This window comes from Rhinopithecus roxellana, chromosome 14, assembly GCF_007565055.1.
Source record: "Rhinopithecus roxellana isolate Shanxi Qingling chromosome 14, ASM756505v1, whole genome shotgun sequence".
NCBI classification, from domain to species: domain Eukaryota; kingdom Metazoa; phylum Chordata; class Mammalia; order Primates; family Cercopithecidae; genus Rhinopithecus; species Rhinopithecus roxellana.
In genome coordinates this window covers 105,636,964-105,649,927 of record NC_044562.1, presented here as the reverse complement: position 1 = coordinate 105,649,927, position 12,964 = coordinate 105,636,964, and the positions used below count along the sequence as shown (strand labels likewise).

General features: G+C 46.1%; 1 protein-coding gene across 5 annotated transcripts in view; it reads left to right on the top strand.

Annotated features, from left to right (window-relative positions):
- The window catches only part of TANC1 (tetratricopeptide repeat, ankyrin repeat and coiled-coil containing 1), a 141,146-nt gene that overhangs the window by 101,091 nt on the left and 27,091 nt on the right, over positions 1-12,964 (top strand). For all 5 annotated transcript variants that reach the window (XM_030916559.1, XM_030916562.1, XM_030916563.1 and 2 more), the window contains 3 exons: positions 963-1,199; positions 3,714-3,899; positions 6,080-6,158. In XM_030916559.1, the coding sequence (XP_030772419.1) occupies positions 963-1,199; positions 3,714-3,899; positions 6,080-6,158 (502 nt within the window). The remainder of the gene's footprint in view (positions 1-962; positions 1,200-3,713; positions 3,900-6,079; positions 6,159-12,964) is intronic.

Here is a 12,964-nt window from a genome sequence, read left to right as displayed (position 1 = left end):
TTTTTAAGACTGAGTAATAATCCATTGTATGTATATGTACCACATTTTCTTCATCCACTGATGAACATTGGGGTTGCATCTACCTCTTGGCTGTTGTGAATGATGCTGCAATTAACATGAGTGTGCAAATATGTCTTTGAAATCCTGCTTTCACTTCTTTTGGATATATACTCAGAAGTGGGATGGCTGATCACATGGCCATTCTGTTGTTATTTTTTGTTGTTGTTGTTTTTTTTGAGACTGAGTCTCACTCTGTCGCCAGGCTGGAGTGCAGTGGTGCAATCTCAGCTCACTGCAACCTCCACCTCCCAGGTTCAAGCGATTTTCCTGCCTCAGCCTCCCAAGTAGCTGAGATTGCAGGCGTGCACCACTCTGCCTAGCTAATTTTTGTATTTTTAGTATAGATGGGGTTTCACCATGTTGGCCAGATGGTCTCGATCTCTTGACCTCGTGACCTCGTGATCTGCCCACCTTGGTCTCCCAAAGTGCTGGAATTATAGGCGTGAGCCACCGCGCCTATCCTCTACTGAATTTTTAATTAAAATTTTTTTTTTTAATTTTCAGATCAGGGCCTTGCTGTGTTGCCCAGGCTAGAGGGCAACAGGCTGTTCACAGGCATGATCATAGTGCACTATAGCCTCAAACTCCTGGCCCCAAGCAATCCTCCCACCTCAGCTTCCTGAGCAGCTGGGGTTACAGCCACGTGCCTGGGGCAGTAGTTCTATTTTTAATCTTTGAGGAACCATCTTACTGTTACCCAGTAAGCTACACTATTTTACATTCCCACCAATGAGAATGTGCATTTGTGCATTGTTAATGTATTCCCAGGTGATACTGGTACACATTCAAGTTTGAGAACCACTGGATTAAAATGACACCGAAAATTGAGGATACTGCCCATTTCCATAAATGTTTAGATGACAGATATGTGACAATCTTGTTGGGGGGGCCTTGTCCAACAGGTGAGCCGTCTCCTGATTTTGGGAGGGGCCAACGTGAACTACAGGACAGAAGTGTTAAATAATGCCCCAATCCTGTGTGTCCAGTCTCACCTTGGCCACGAGGAAGTTGTCACCCTGCTCCTGGAATTTGGTGCCTGCCTGGACGGAACATCGGAGAATGGCATGACTGCCCTCTGTTATGCAGCAGCTGCCGGCCACATGAAGCTGGTGTGTCTGCTGACCAAGAAGGGAGCAAGGGTAAGCAGTAGCCTGCTTTTGGGGGCTGGGGCAGGGAAATGGCTTCATCTCATTGCTAGAATTGTTATCTGCTAGGCCATACTCTCTTGTCTCTGAAACTATAGCATACACAGAAAGGGTCGGGCTCCCGGGATTGGTCACTTTGTAATGTGCCTGACTGGGGCAGCCTCAGAGAGGTGTGTTTGCTCATACACAGCAACTCTGTTTCATGTTGTCTAGGGGAAGGCAGAATTCCAGGGAGACCCTGGCTCGTAGCCACATGAGGAGGGCCAGCCTTTAAAAAGCTTGCAAGTATTGACCTAGAAAGCACCAAGATTGGTTTAAAATATTTTAAATGTTTGCTTTTTCCCCCTCTCTTCTTCTTATCCCATTTTATGTCCTTTTAAAACAGTAAGATGAATTCCGTGAACTCATGAAGAAGCCACGTGCCTGAGCTGCAGGAACTAGATTGCCTGGAATCTTCATCTGTTCACTTGCCAGCTCTAGGGTATTGGGCAAGTTATTGAGCCTATATATGACTTAGGCTTCTTATCTGTAAAATGGGCATAACAGCAGTCCCTACCACAGGGCTGTCGAGTAAGCATTCAGTCATATATGAAATAAGTATGTATTACTATACAAGTTATGTATTACTATACAAGTTATGTATTACTATACAAGTTACTCTACAAAATCAATCAATTACTATACAAGTTGTATATATTCATACAAGTATGAAGCAGAGTTGCTGTGTATGAGCAAACACACCTCTCTGAGGCTGCCCCAGTCAGGCACATTTACAAAGTGACCAATCCCGGGAGCCTGACCCTTTCTGTGTATGCTATAGTTTCAGAGACAAGAAAGCCGTCAGCTTTCTTTTTTGTTTTGACAGAGTCTCACTCTGTCGCTCAGTCTGGAGTGCAGTGGCATGAGCTCAGCTCACTGCAACCTCCACCTCCCAGGTTTAAGTGATTCTCCTGCTTCATCCTCCAAGTAGCGGGGACTACAGGCACGCACCACCATGCCTGGTTAATTTTTGTATTTTTAGTACAGATGGGGTTCACCATGTTGGCCAGGCTGGTCTCAAACTCCTGACCTCACATGATCTGCCTGCCTTGGCCTCCCAAACTGTTGAGATTATAGATGTGAGCCACCACGTCTGGCCAGGAGCTGTCAGCTTTAATAGGGTGAATGAGAATGATACCGAGCTCACAGTAAATACTAGATTTACTGGAAGCAATTTTTTGGGAAATGCGTCTTTTGAATAACAATGGAGATAAACTGCTAATTATCTTTTATCTTTTAATTAGGATATTTAAAGTTCAAAAAAAATAGGCTTATAACAGCTATGGGAGCTTTATTCTTTTCTCTCCAATCCAACATTTGGGACATACATAAACTTCAGTTCATGGAGAAGGGAAATGTGTGGCTAAGCCTTTGGGGTGGGTACGTTACTGCTGCACATCACTGCACCTCCATTTACGGATCCCAGCTGTGCTTTACACTTTATTCTGAGGCCAGCAGGCCTCCCCCCATCACAGCTGAAAGCTCTGGAGTAGGAAGCTGAGTGCTATTTTGGGGGGTTCTGGCAAAGCCTCTGAAAGAGGGTACAGGGCGTCCCCAGATTTGGCAGGCATGCAAGGCTAGGCCCTGGGCTCCACTCCCAGGCCCAGTACTCTGGGGTTTAGACAGGGCATGAAGGGCTGCCACTGCTTTTGGGCCTCGAGGAGGTGTGTGGCACTCACTCACTTTTTCTGCCTAGCTGGCCTGCCCTGACTTTGTGGCCACCCCCGCTTTACTTGCCAGCAGCATGCCCAGGCCACCGACCTGCATAAGGCCTCCTTCCCAATCAGATGCCACTTGGACTCTTTTCCTGCCCTTCCACACTCAGCTGATTTTCCACATCCCTCTCTTTCTTTGGATCCCCTGGCTCAGTGACCAGGGACTGGCTTTACTCCCCCAAATTATAGCTTGTCACAGCAGACTTAGAATGCCCCACCCAAGCTACCAAAGTCGGGAAGTACAGGGCTTTGTCCGAGTGTTTAGTGTGTGTCTCCATACATACTCACAAGAGAGTTAGGAGCTTTGTGTAGTTTGCTGCAGGGACATGGGATTAAGGAGGGAGTTTTGTGACCGAGTCTTGCAAAGGGAACCTGAGGCCTGGAATGGTACATTCATTACCGTCTGGAAGTAATCCAGACTAAGATTCCATGTTCTCCAGAAAGACAAGTTGGAATGTGAACCCCATGTATGCTTACAGGGAGTGGGGTTTGCACACAGTTAGGCTTATAACAGCTATGGGAGCTTTATTTTTTTTCTCTCAAATCCAACATTTGGGACATACATAAACTTCAGTTCATGGAGAAGGGCAATGTGTGGCTAAGCCTTTGGGGTGAGTATGTTACTGCTGCACATCACTGCACTTCCATTTACGGATCCCAGCTGTGCTTTACACTTGTAACAGCTTATGGTGCATCCACATGCTCAGAGGGAAAGTAGTGCTCAGCCATAACCTTCCCCCACTCCTGCCCCCAGGTGGACCACTTGGATAAGAAGGGCCAGTGTGCGCTTGTCCACAGTGCCCTACGGGGCCATGGTGACATTCTCCAGTACCTGCTGACCTGTGAGTGGTCGCCGGGTCCTCCCCAGCCAGGTGCCCTGAGGAAGAACCACGCCCTGCAGCAGGCACTGACCGCGGCCGCCAGCATGGGCCACAGCTCGGTGAGTGGGGCAGGGGTGTCCCCACTGGGAAACTAGAAGCTGTAGCTCAGCAAGTCAATTGACACACCGAAGGACTGAAAGAATGAGGATTCCAAGAACTAGCAGTTGGCATTGACCACCTGCAGTAGAAGGTCTTCTACGGGCATCGCATCCTTCCCACGAGTGACAGTGCACACTCCTCTGCACACGTGATGGGGACAGGCAGGGTTGTTCTTCTGTGGGAAGCCTTTTGATGACATTAACTCTCAGCTCTTGCTCACGTCTCTCCTCCTTCCCTGCTCTGCCCTCTAGACCTGCTGTTTTACATTTTTTTCCCCTTTGATTCATTCTTCTGTCCTTGTGTTCATTTAAAAATAATCACATAGAATCCTGATTCTAAAATCGTTCCTGAGTATTTGAAGGATTTTTAAAAATAGAACTTTAATGCTTTGATAGCACGCAAGAATGCTTGTCATTTACAGCTCCTCCACTGAATGAAAACTCCATGCAGTAGTTAAATAGAGCATTTATTTCTGACAGATGTTGGTGTTCCTCAGTTTGAAGATTTAATTGTCAACCTCCTGACCTGTGTGTCTTGGCTTTCTTTATCTGTGAATTTAATAACGTTTTGCTTGCGCCCTCCTGTGTATTTCTCACTCTGAATTATCTTCAGGCAATTAGAGGTGCCAGTATTTGGTAAGATTCTTTTTCCAAAATGACTTTAGTAAATTTGAGTGCGAAGCTGGCTGGCTGACTTTGGCATTCAAAACTCATGGGCGGACACACACACAAGGATGAAATAGTGGCTGGCTAATTTCTGGCATTTAAAACATTAAACACACACACATATATACACACACAGAGATACTGTTAAACACACATACGAAAATATGGATGTTTTCCTTTTTTTAAGTGTGAAAAGTCATCATTGGAAGGACCATGAATGCCTAGGAATGACCTTTGTCTTAAGCCATGCAGACCCCCTTGTTTTAAAGCTTGTTGGGAGGAAATGCTGAGCGAAAACCACCTCAGCACAGCCAATAGGGTGAAAAAAGCAGGGTTTGTTCACCACAAGACTTGGATGGTTTGTTAGTTTCCTAATGCTGTTATCACAAATGGATGCAAACTTAGTGGCTTAAAGTAGCACACACTTACTCTTAGAATTCTGGAGGTCAGAAGTCTAAAAATCACACTATTGGGAGGCCAGCCTTCCTTCTGAAGTCTCTAGGGGAGAACCTGTCTCTTTGCTTTTTCTCACTTCTTGAAGCCACCTGTATTTTTTAGCTCGTGTACCCTTCCTCCATCTCCAGAGTGCCTTACTTTCATCTTAACCTCTGTTGTCTCATTTCCTCTGTCCTCTGACCTGGACTCCTCCTGTCTCTCTTAAGAGGATGGTTGTGATTTATTAGATCAGGTGTGTATCAGATATAGACCTTGATGATTTGAGATAATCGCCCCATTTCAGGGTTCATAATCACATCTGCAATTCCTTGCCCTGTAAGGTCACATTCGCAGGCTTTGGGGATTGGGATGTAGACATCTTTGGGGGCCATTATTCAGCCTACCACGAAGGGTGTGGGCTAGGAGACTGGAAGGTGGCTTTGTCGTGTTCTCCCATTGCTTGCTGCTGTTGGTCGGGGTGAACGCCGGCTCAGGTCCGGGGCACAGATGCTTCGTCTCCTTGCAAGCCAGGATTCCTGCCTCCATACCTGTGACCTGACCTACCCTTTGACAGGAAGAGTCCCATAAGGGAAAAAGAATAATGCTACCAGTAGAAAATGTATTTGAACCATACTTTGTAAAAATTTTGAAAAAGGTATATTGCCTTGTTTTCCTTCCTTGTGAAAAATTGATTCACTATCTTGTGATTTATGCAGAAACTGCACTTGGTGTGATCTGCCATGTCCTTTGTTGATGAGGCTGGCATATTTGGGTCACGTTGGAATTCATTAGAATTCTGAGTACCTAGTAATCCTGAACCATGTTGCTGAAATTCAGAGATTTTTTTTAATTATTCTTCAACTGAAAGTGTGAATAGCATATGAATTATACTTGAAAACAGTTTTCATTATATTTTTCTCTCCTTGTGCAGCGTGAGATAATGGTTAAAAAACAACACACTCTCTCCTTTGATACATGGGCTATATAATAAGCACCTCTTGCTATGAGAACTCATTAAATCACCTTGCCACTTCTGACAGGTGGTCCAGTGCTTGCTGGGGATGGAGAAGGAACATGAAGTAGAAGTCAATGGCACCGACACATTGTGGGGAGAAACAGGTAATTATAATGCCACTGCTTGTAGTCTGGGGCAGCTTGCTTGATGTTTTAGCCCTATTTTGGCCTAATTGTCTTAAGAATGACTATGATGTATGTAGTCCTATTTTTATTTTATCACAGGCATTTGAAGTTTAGAGCTCCTTGAACTTTCTAAATGAGTAGCAAAACTTCGCTGGAAGCATAAGATTTTATTTTTTAAAGCAATCCTATTAACTGATTATTTTGAATTAGACCAGCAGTTACTGTGCATCAGATGAATGTCAGGTGGAAGTACCTAAGTAAGGTGTTTTCTGGCTTGCCGAATCTCACACATCTCACCAATGTGATCTTCCTGTGACCTGCGCACAGTGAGCTAGGCATGAACTTTTATCCCCATTGTCACACGAATCAAAGGCGGCTCAGCACAGAAGGCAGTGGCCTGCACTGCCCTGTATAGAATGAGGGTAAAACTCAGCCTCATGGGGTTTACTCACGTTACCATACAAATGCAGGCTATCAAGTCATTTTCATTGGTCTTTACAGTGAGAAGCCTGGGCTGAGCACATCCTGGTGAAGATTTGAGTTTGTTACTTGTGAGACTAAATCAGTAATGCTGCTTTCCAGTTTTCCACTTGACTGGACTAGTGTTAGAAATCTGAGACTTTAAATTACAAGTTGTTTTTAAATAGATGTCAGCAAGAGTATTTAAAATGAATTTCCAGGTTATGTTTCTGTTGTGTACCTGGTATATGTGACTTCCATTTCTCTTGCACAGATTTGTTTCCAAATGCTCCTAAATTATTTCCTAACAAGCCAAATGGTGGTGTAGAGAGCTTATTAGATAGCTCACTCTAGGAGAAAGCCACAGAGCCTCACCTCCTGGCAGGAGTGCAGGCCTGTCCTTCAGAGCCTCAGAGCTGTTTGTTCCATCCCCATTGTGGGCCCAAAGAAGGAGCTGGGTGTGCTCCCAGGTGCAGAGAAAGTACAGAATTCCAGCGGAGTTGGATTATGTCTACGGGTAAAAAGTATGTGGATTGAAATATTGCCTAATTCTTTATGGAGTCCTCCCCCTTCCCTTTTAAATAGTATAGGCTGCTCTATCATTTGGTGAAAGAAAAGTTTCCATCACATTCCAAATGATGTGGTGGGCAGGAGTGTTGCTGAGTGGATAAGAGCATGACTACTGACAGCCAGAAGGTCCAAATCCCTGTTCTTTCATTGCCTAGTGATAAGAGCCTCTTGGGGTACTTGGGCTTAGACATTCTGATTCACTAGGGGGAAAGCTCAGGATGTGATTTTCTTAACAAGCATCCCAAGTCATTTCAGGTGACTCCTAGCACCCTGCAGAGCTGTCTAGAAAGCCTGACATAGAGTGACACACAGTGAGAGGTACCCATGAAGACGATGGACATCAGGTCTAGCAGCCATTGACATCACACATTTAGCTCAAGTGAGAATTTCTAACCTTTAATATTCAAGATGACTTTTTTATTTGGAAGAAAATTCCAGAGAAGGGCTGATTTTTGAAGGCTTTGTGTGAGCTCTGTTCTCTCAATAACCAGTCCTGAATTGCATTATCCTCCTGCCTTGAGAATCTGCCGGTCAGTTGATGGCTAAAGAGACACATGAGAAACAACAGACTTCCCACCAGTCTTTATCTAGATAAGAATTCTTGGCAGTTTGGCTGGATTCTCTACTTCAGGATCTTCCCAGGCTCCTAATTGGGTATTGGCTGGCTGGGGCTGTGTTCTTCTCAGAGACTCCACTGGGGAAAGACCCACTTCCAAGCTTTCAGCTGTTGGCAGAATTCATCTCTTTGTAGTTGTCCCTGGGTCTTAATGAAAAGGTAAACAGCAACTTGGCCCCTCCCTTCCAAAGCCTCATGCATAACCTTCAGACCACTTTGCAACCTGGGAAGCAGTTCACACTCTTCCTCACCAGGCATCAGGGTGAATTTCATCAGGCAAGAGTTTACTTGAGACGCTTGTTAAAATGTAAACCAAAAAGAAGCAAGCTAAGTGCTATTTTTCAGGCTAAAAGAGCCACAGTGACTCTCTGTGGACTGCATCTCAACAAAATCCACCTTGCCTTCTCTGTGCATTTTTCTGTCTGGTACCTTTCTCTTGTGCTCCTTCAAAGACAACCACTATCGTCTACTGCCCCAAGCCCTCCTACTTTCCAGGCCTACATTTGTCAGAGGAATACCTTGAAATCTTGCAGGGGGTTTCAGCTGAGAGAACATCTGCAAATATGGGTCTTTACACAAATGTATACTGCATGCTCCAGAATGTGACATCCGTGTTTGGGATTTGGCCACGTGGGGTCTGTTACCAACCCTAAATGTAGGAATGAAGGCAGATGAGGCATCGTACAGAGAACTGAAGGCCTTGGTAAGGATCCTGCGAGTGAATCGGTGAGCTCGCAGTCCTGGTTCTCACCAAGGCTCAACTTCAAGCCATGGGCCCTGGGATTCCCCAGCCTGTGTGACTGCACTGCTGTGTGCATTGTTGCTTGTTGCTGTGGGGACCCACAGAAGGGAAAGGAGTGGTTTTGCATCCTGTTCTCATTTGGTCCTCATTCCTGGGTGTAGTCAATGGTGTTTTGGGTCCAAAACACTCTAGGATGAACCTTATCTGTCCCTAGCCACAGCATAAGGATAGGATCCCAAGAGTAATACCTATCTGGGATGTGGGAAGGTGGCAGAAAAACTGGAAGCTTTGTGTGGATAGCAGTTCATTATTTCTTTTGAAACCTTAAGTGTGTTTACAGAAGTCTGTCCAGCATAGATTTAGCTATGAACAGCTTGGCTTTAAAATGCTAGCTGATGAGGTGACAAGGCAGAGCTTCCTCTTCTGTTTTGACTCATCTGCCGGCCTTTGGTTTTCCTGCAGGGACACCCCCGTTAGGAGGACAGCTACCTGCCCATCTCTTCTCTGCCATTGCCAGAGCCAGTGGCGCGGGAGCTAAATTCATGCACAAATTCCTCCTCCAGTTTTCTGCCAGGAGAGCCTTGCAATTCAGTGAATCTGTTCCACATGGCGGAAATGTGGTTGTCATACCTGTTGCTGATTGGAAGCGGTGGGTTCTTGGTGAGGAAGAATGACAGCCACCAGTGAGGGAACAGCAGCCCCGTGGAGGTCCCCCTCACTCAGGCCTTCAGTGTCGTGGCACTGGGCACAGCAGCAGCCTTCCACCCTCAGAGCCCTGCACATCTGACTGCTGGTGACCCTGAGTCAACAAATGTCATCACAGAAGTAGGTGGCTCCTGTGTTAGGTTGAAGGAGACAAGAAAATGTACAATAGAATTTTAAGACATTCATAAAAAATGGGAACAGTATTTAGTTTAGGGGTTTACTGCAGTAAACCCACAGCCTTTAGAAAACTTGCAGACTGTCTCTACTGGTTTTGGAGAGCAGAGGGCTTAACTTGTGTAAGTTTTTGTTTTCACCAGCATCTGGGATCATTTGCTTTTTGTCTGTCCAATGTTTAGGGACAAGCCATTCAGAACTCAGTGCTGTAGTTCACTAGCTCTTGAGCTCTCCCTCTCCCCATGCATCCTCCACAGCTTCAAACAAAAGGCTGTAGCGGAGAATAAGTAGTATGATCCATTCATCAGAAGAAAGCTCAGAGCAGATGATGAATGCCTGCACCTAACAGCACCACCCTGAGGATGCCAAGGCCCTTGGCTCGGTGATATTCAGACTCGGTCAGTGTCTGTTCCGTAGTTTCTCAGCAGCCTGAAACATGGTGAGAATCCACCAGATGCTTGTGGCGTCTGTTTCAGGCATTCCACAGCTGTGACAACTCCATGCTTCCTCCCAAAAAGTTCTGGCTACACTGAGTTACTATCTCCATGTCAGTGTTTGCTGTGAATCAGCCCAAGCCGAAGTGACCAGAGATGCTTAGCTGGTGACCTCATGCTGCTGTGGATTGGCAGAAGGACTGTGTTTGCAAGTTCCAGGCCACTCTCAAGTGTGTGAGCCTGCTTGTGGGCTTCTGGTTAGAACCTTGCTCTGAATAGAAGAGAACAGAGGCCCTTCTGCTCCAGCACTTGCCTTGTAGGCAGATGGGCCTGTCTGGTATCAGAGCCTTACCCCTCTCCACTCCCTTGGATCACTCTGCAGTTCCCTTCATAGGACTTACCATCAGTACATCATATTTGATGGACTTTTTTTTGTTTTTGTTTTGTTTTTTGAGACAGAGTCTTACTCTGTTGCCAGGCTAGAGTGCTGTGGTGCGATCTCGGCTCACTGCAACCTCCAACTCCCTGGTTCACGGGATTCTCCTGCCTCAGCCTCCCGAGTAGCTAGGATTATAGGCATGCACCACCAAGCCGAGCTAATTTTTGTAATTTTAGTAGAGAGAGTTTTTACCATATTGGCCAGGCTGGTCTTGATCTCCTTACCTCGTGATCCACCCAACTTGGCCTCCCAAAGTGCTGGGATTATAGGTGTGAGCCACCACATCTGGCCTTGATAGGCTTATTTGATGTGGCTTATTTGACAGGTGGCTGCTTTTCCCAAATTGTGGGCTTTTTTGGGTTTGTTTTTTGAGACAGGGTCACACTCTGTCACCCATGTTGGAGTGCAGTGGCGCAATCACGGTTCACTGCAGCATCTGCCTCCCCAGGCTCAGGTGCTCCTTCCACCTTGGGCTCCTGAGTAGCTAGGACTACAGGCATGAGCCACCACACCTGGCTAATTTTTGTATTTTTTGTAGAGACACAAAACATGGGGATTCGCCATGTTGCCCAGGCTGGTCTCAAATCCCTGGGCTCAAGCAGTCCTCCTGACTCAGCTTCCCAAAGTGCTGGGATTACAGGCATGAGCCACCACACCCAGCCAGTCATGGGCTTTGTGAGGGCAGAAGTTTCCCTGTCTTTTGTCCTCACCTTTGTGTATGGCAGCCATCGGTTGTAGTGCTGCCCAATAGAACTTGCTGTAGTAATGGAAGTGGTATCTGTTTTGTCCCGCATGGTAGCTACTAGCCACATGTGGCTATTGAGTACTTGAAATGTGACTTGTGCAACTGAGGAACAGTAGTTTAAAATCTCATCTTAATTTATCTAAATTATATGTGACAGGTGGCCACCAAATTGGACAGTGCAGGTATAGCCCGGTCCTTGTCACATAGGTATTGACCAAGTGGACAAGTGGATTTACATGAAACAAACTCATATTTTTAGGGAGGGAGATGTTCACCTGCAGAATAATTTGGGAGAAATACCTGTGGTTGGAGGGGGAGGAGTAAGGGGCCTGGTCACTCATAAAGACCCAGTGTCCTGATTTCTTGGTGTCCTAGCTCAGACCATGCTTTGCTGGACTCCAGGATGGCTCACATCCTCTCGCCAAGTCCTCGGTGGGCTGCTGGGTTGGATCTTTGGAAACACAGCTATTAGCCAAGCATAGAGTGGGCATAGCCCCATCGGTGTCCATAACATCTGCCTCTCTGCAGCCTGGGTGTGCTGTGCCCTTGTGCAGATCTCTGGCAGCCATCCCGCCCTGTCATGGTCACCCCCTCAGAGGTCCTTCTGTTTGAAGGAAGGTCACCAGCACACCCAGAGCCCTATGCTTCGTGCACAGGACCATGGTGGCTCCCCAGGGCTGCCCTTCCCTAATTTCTGGAAGGGGATGCCCTATCAGAGTTGGTTAAAAGTATGACTGAAATACTTCATGTGAAGTGTTATTTTATGTTAAATCAGTACTATTTTAATTATTGAATACTTTCTAAAGGAGTTTAATCAGGTAAATAATTTTTCTTGCCAAAGCAACTATTTGCCTCTGTTCCTAAGATGGGCCAGATTTTCTCCACTGTCAGTTGAATGGGCTATTTAGCCGCATCGCAGGCCTCCCTTTGTGTAGCGCATTGAAGCAGTTCCACTCAGCATGTGTGCTCACCGTAGTTCACTGTTCACTAATTCTGGATGGAATTTTGGACAGAACCTGGCTCCCTCTGGATCTTGAGCCCTCAGGCAGTGCCCTGCAGCTGGGGTGGGTGTTTCCAGGCCCCTCTTGGGGGCGGGATCCTTGCACCTGTTTCCAAATTGGGCTGTGAAGCTGGTTCCTGTTGTATTTGACACTTTGATGATTTTCGTTTCCCTCTTGTTTCCATGGGACTACTTTCCTTTCCCCTTTTGTGGCTCTTTTGGCTTCCATCACAGGGGGCCCCAGGCATGGAGAGTGGGCTTCCCACATCCAAAGCCGCCCCAGAACACAGGGAGCCGGATGCCTTATTACTGTTGGTGTAAAAATGACCCATTCTTCATTTGAATTTACCTTAGGCATTTTGGAGAGAGGAGGGGCTGTTATTTGGTAAGAATGTAAAATAAATGTCAGGTCTACTGGATTGAGCCTTGCAGTCACATATACAGTCATCCCCCACATAATGATGTTTCTGTCAGCAACAGACTGCATGTGAGAAGGTGTTCCCATAAAAATACTGTGTCTTTACTTTTTCTGTGTTGCTACTTGTTCTGTGTTTAGTTACACAAGTACCACTGTGTTACAGCTGCCTACAGTATCCAGTACAGTAAGAGGCTGTACTGGTTAGCAGTTTAGGAGCAAGGTGCTGTACTATGTAGCCTAGATATGTAGTAGACTACACCATCGAGGTTCGTGCAAGTCCACCATGTGGTGTTAGCACGATCATACAATCACCTAATGATACATTTCTCAGGATGCATCCCTGTCATTGATGATGTGTGACCTTTAATCAGGAAGTATCCTCCTCATTAGGTAATGCATGCATATCTCAGGACAGAATTTCAGGTGAGAGACTGGAAGGAAAGTGTTTGCCCATGGCTTGTTGGGGCATGTGGAGAATATGTG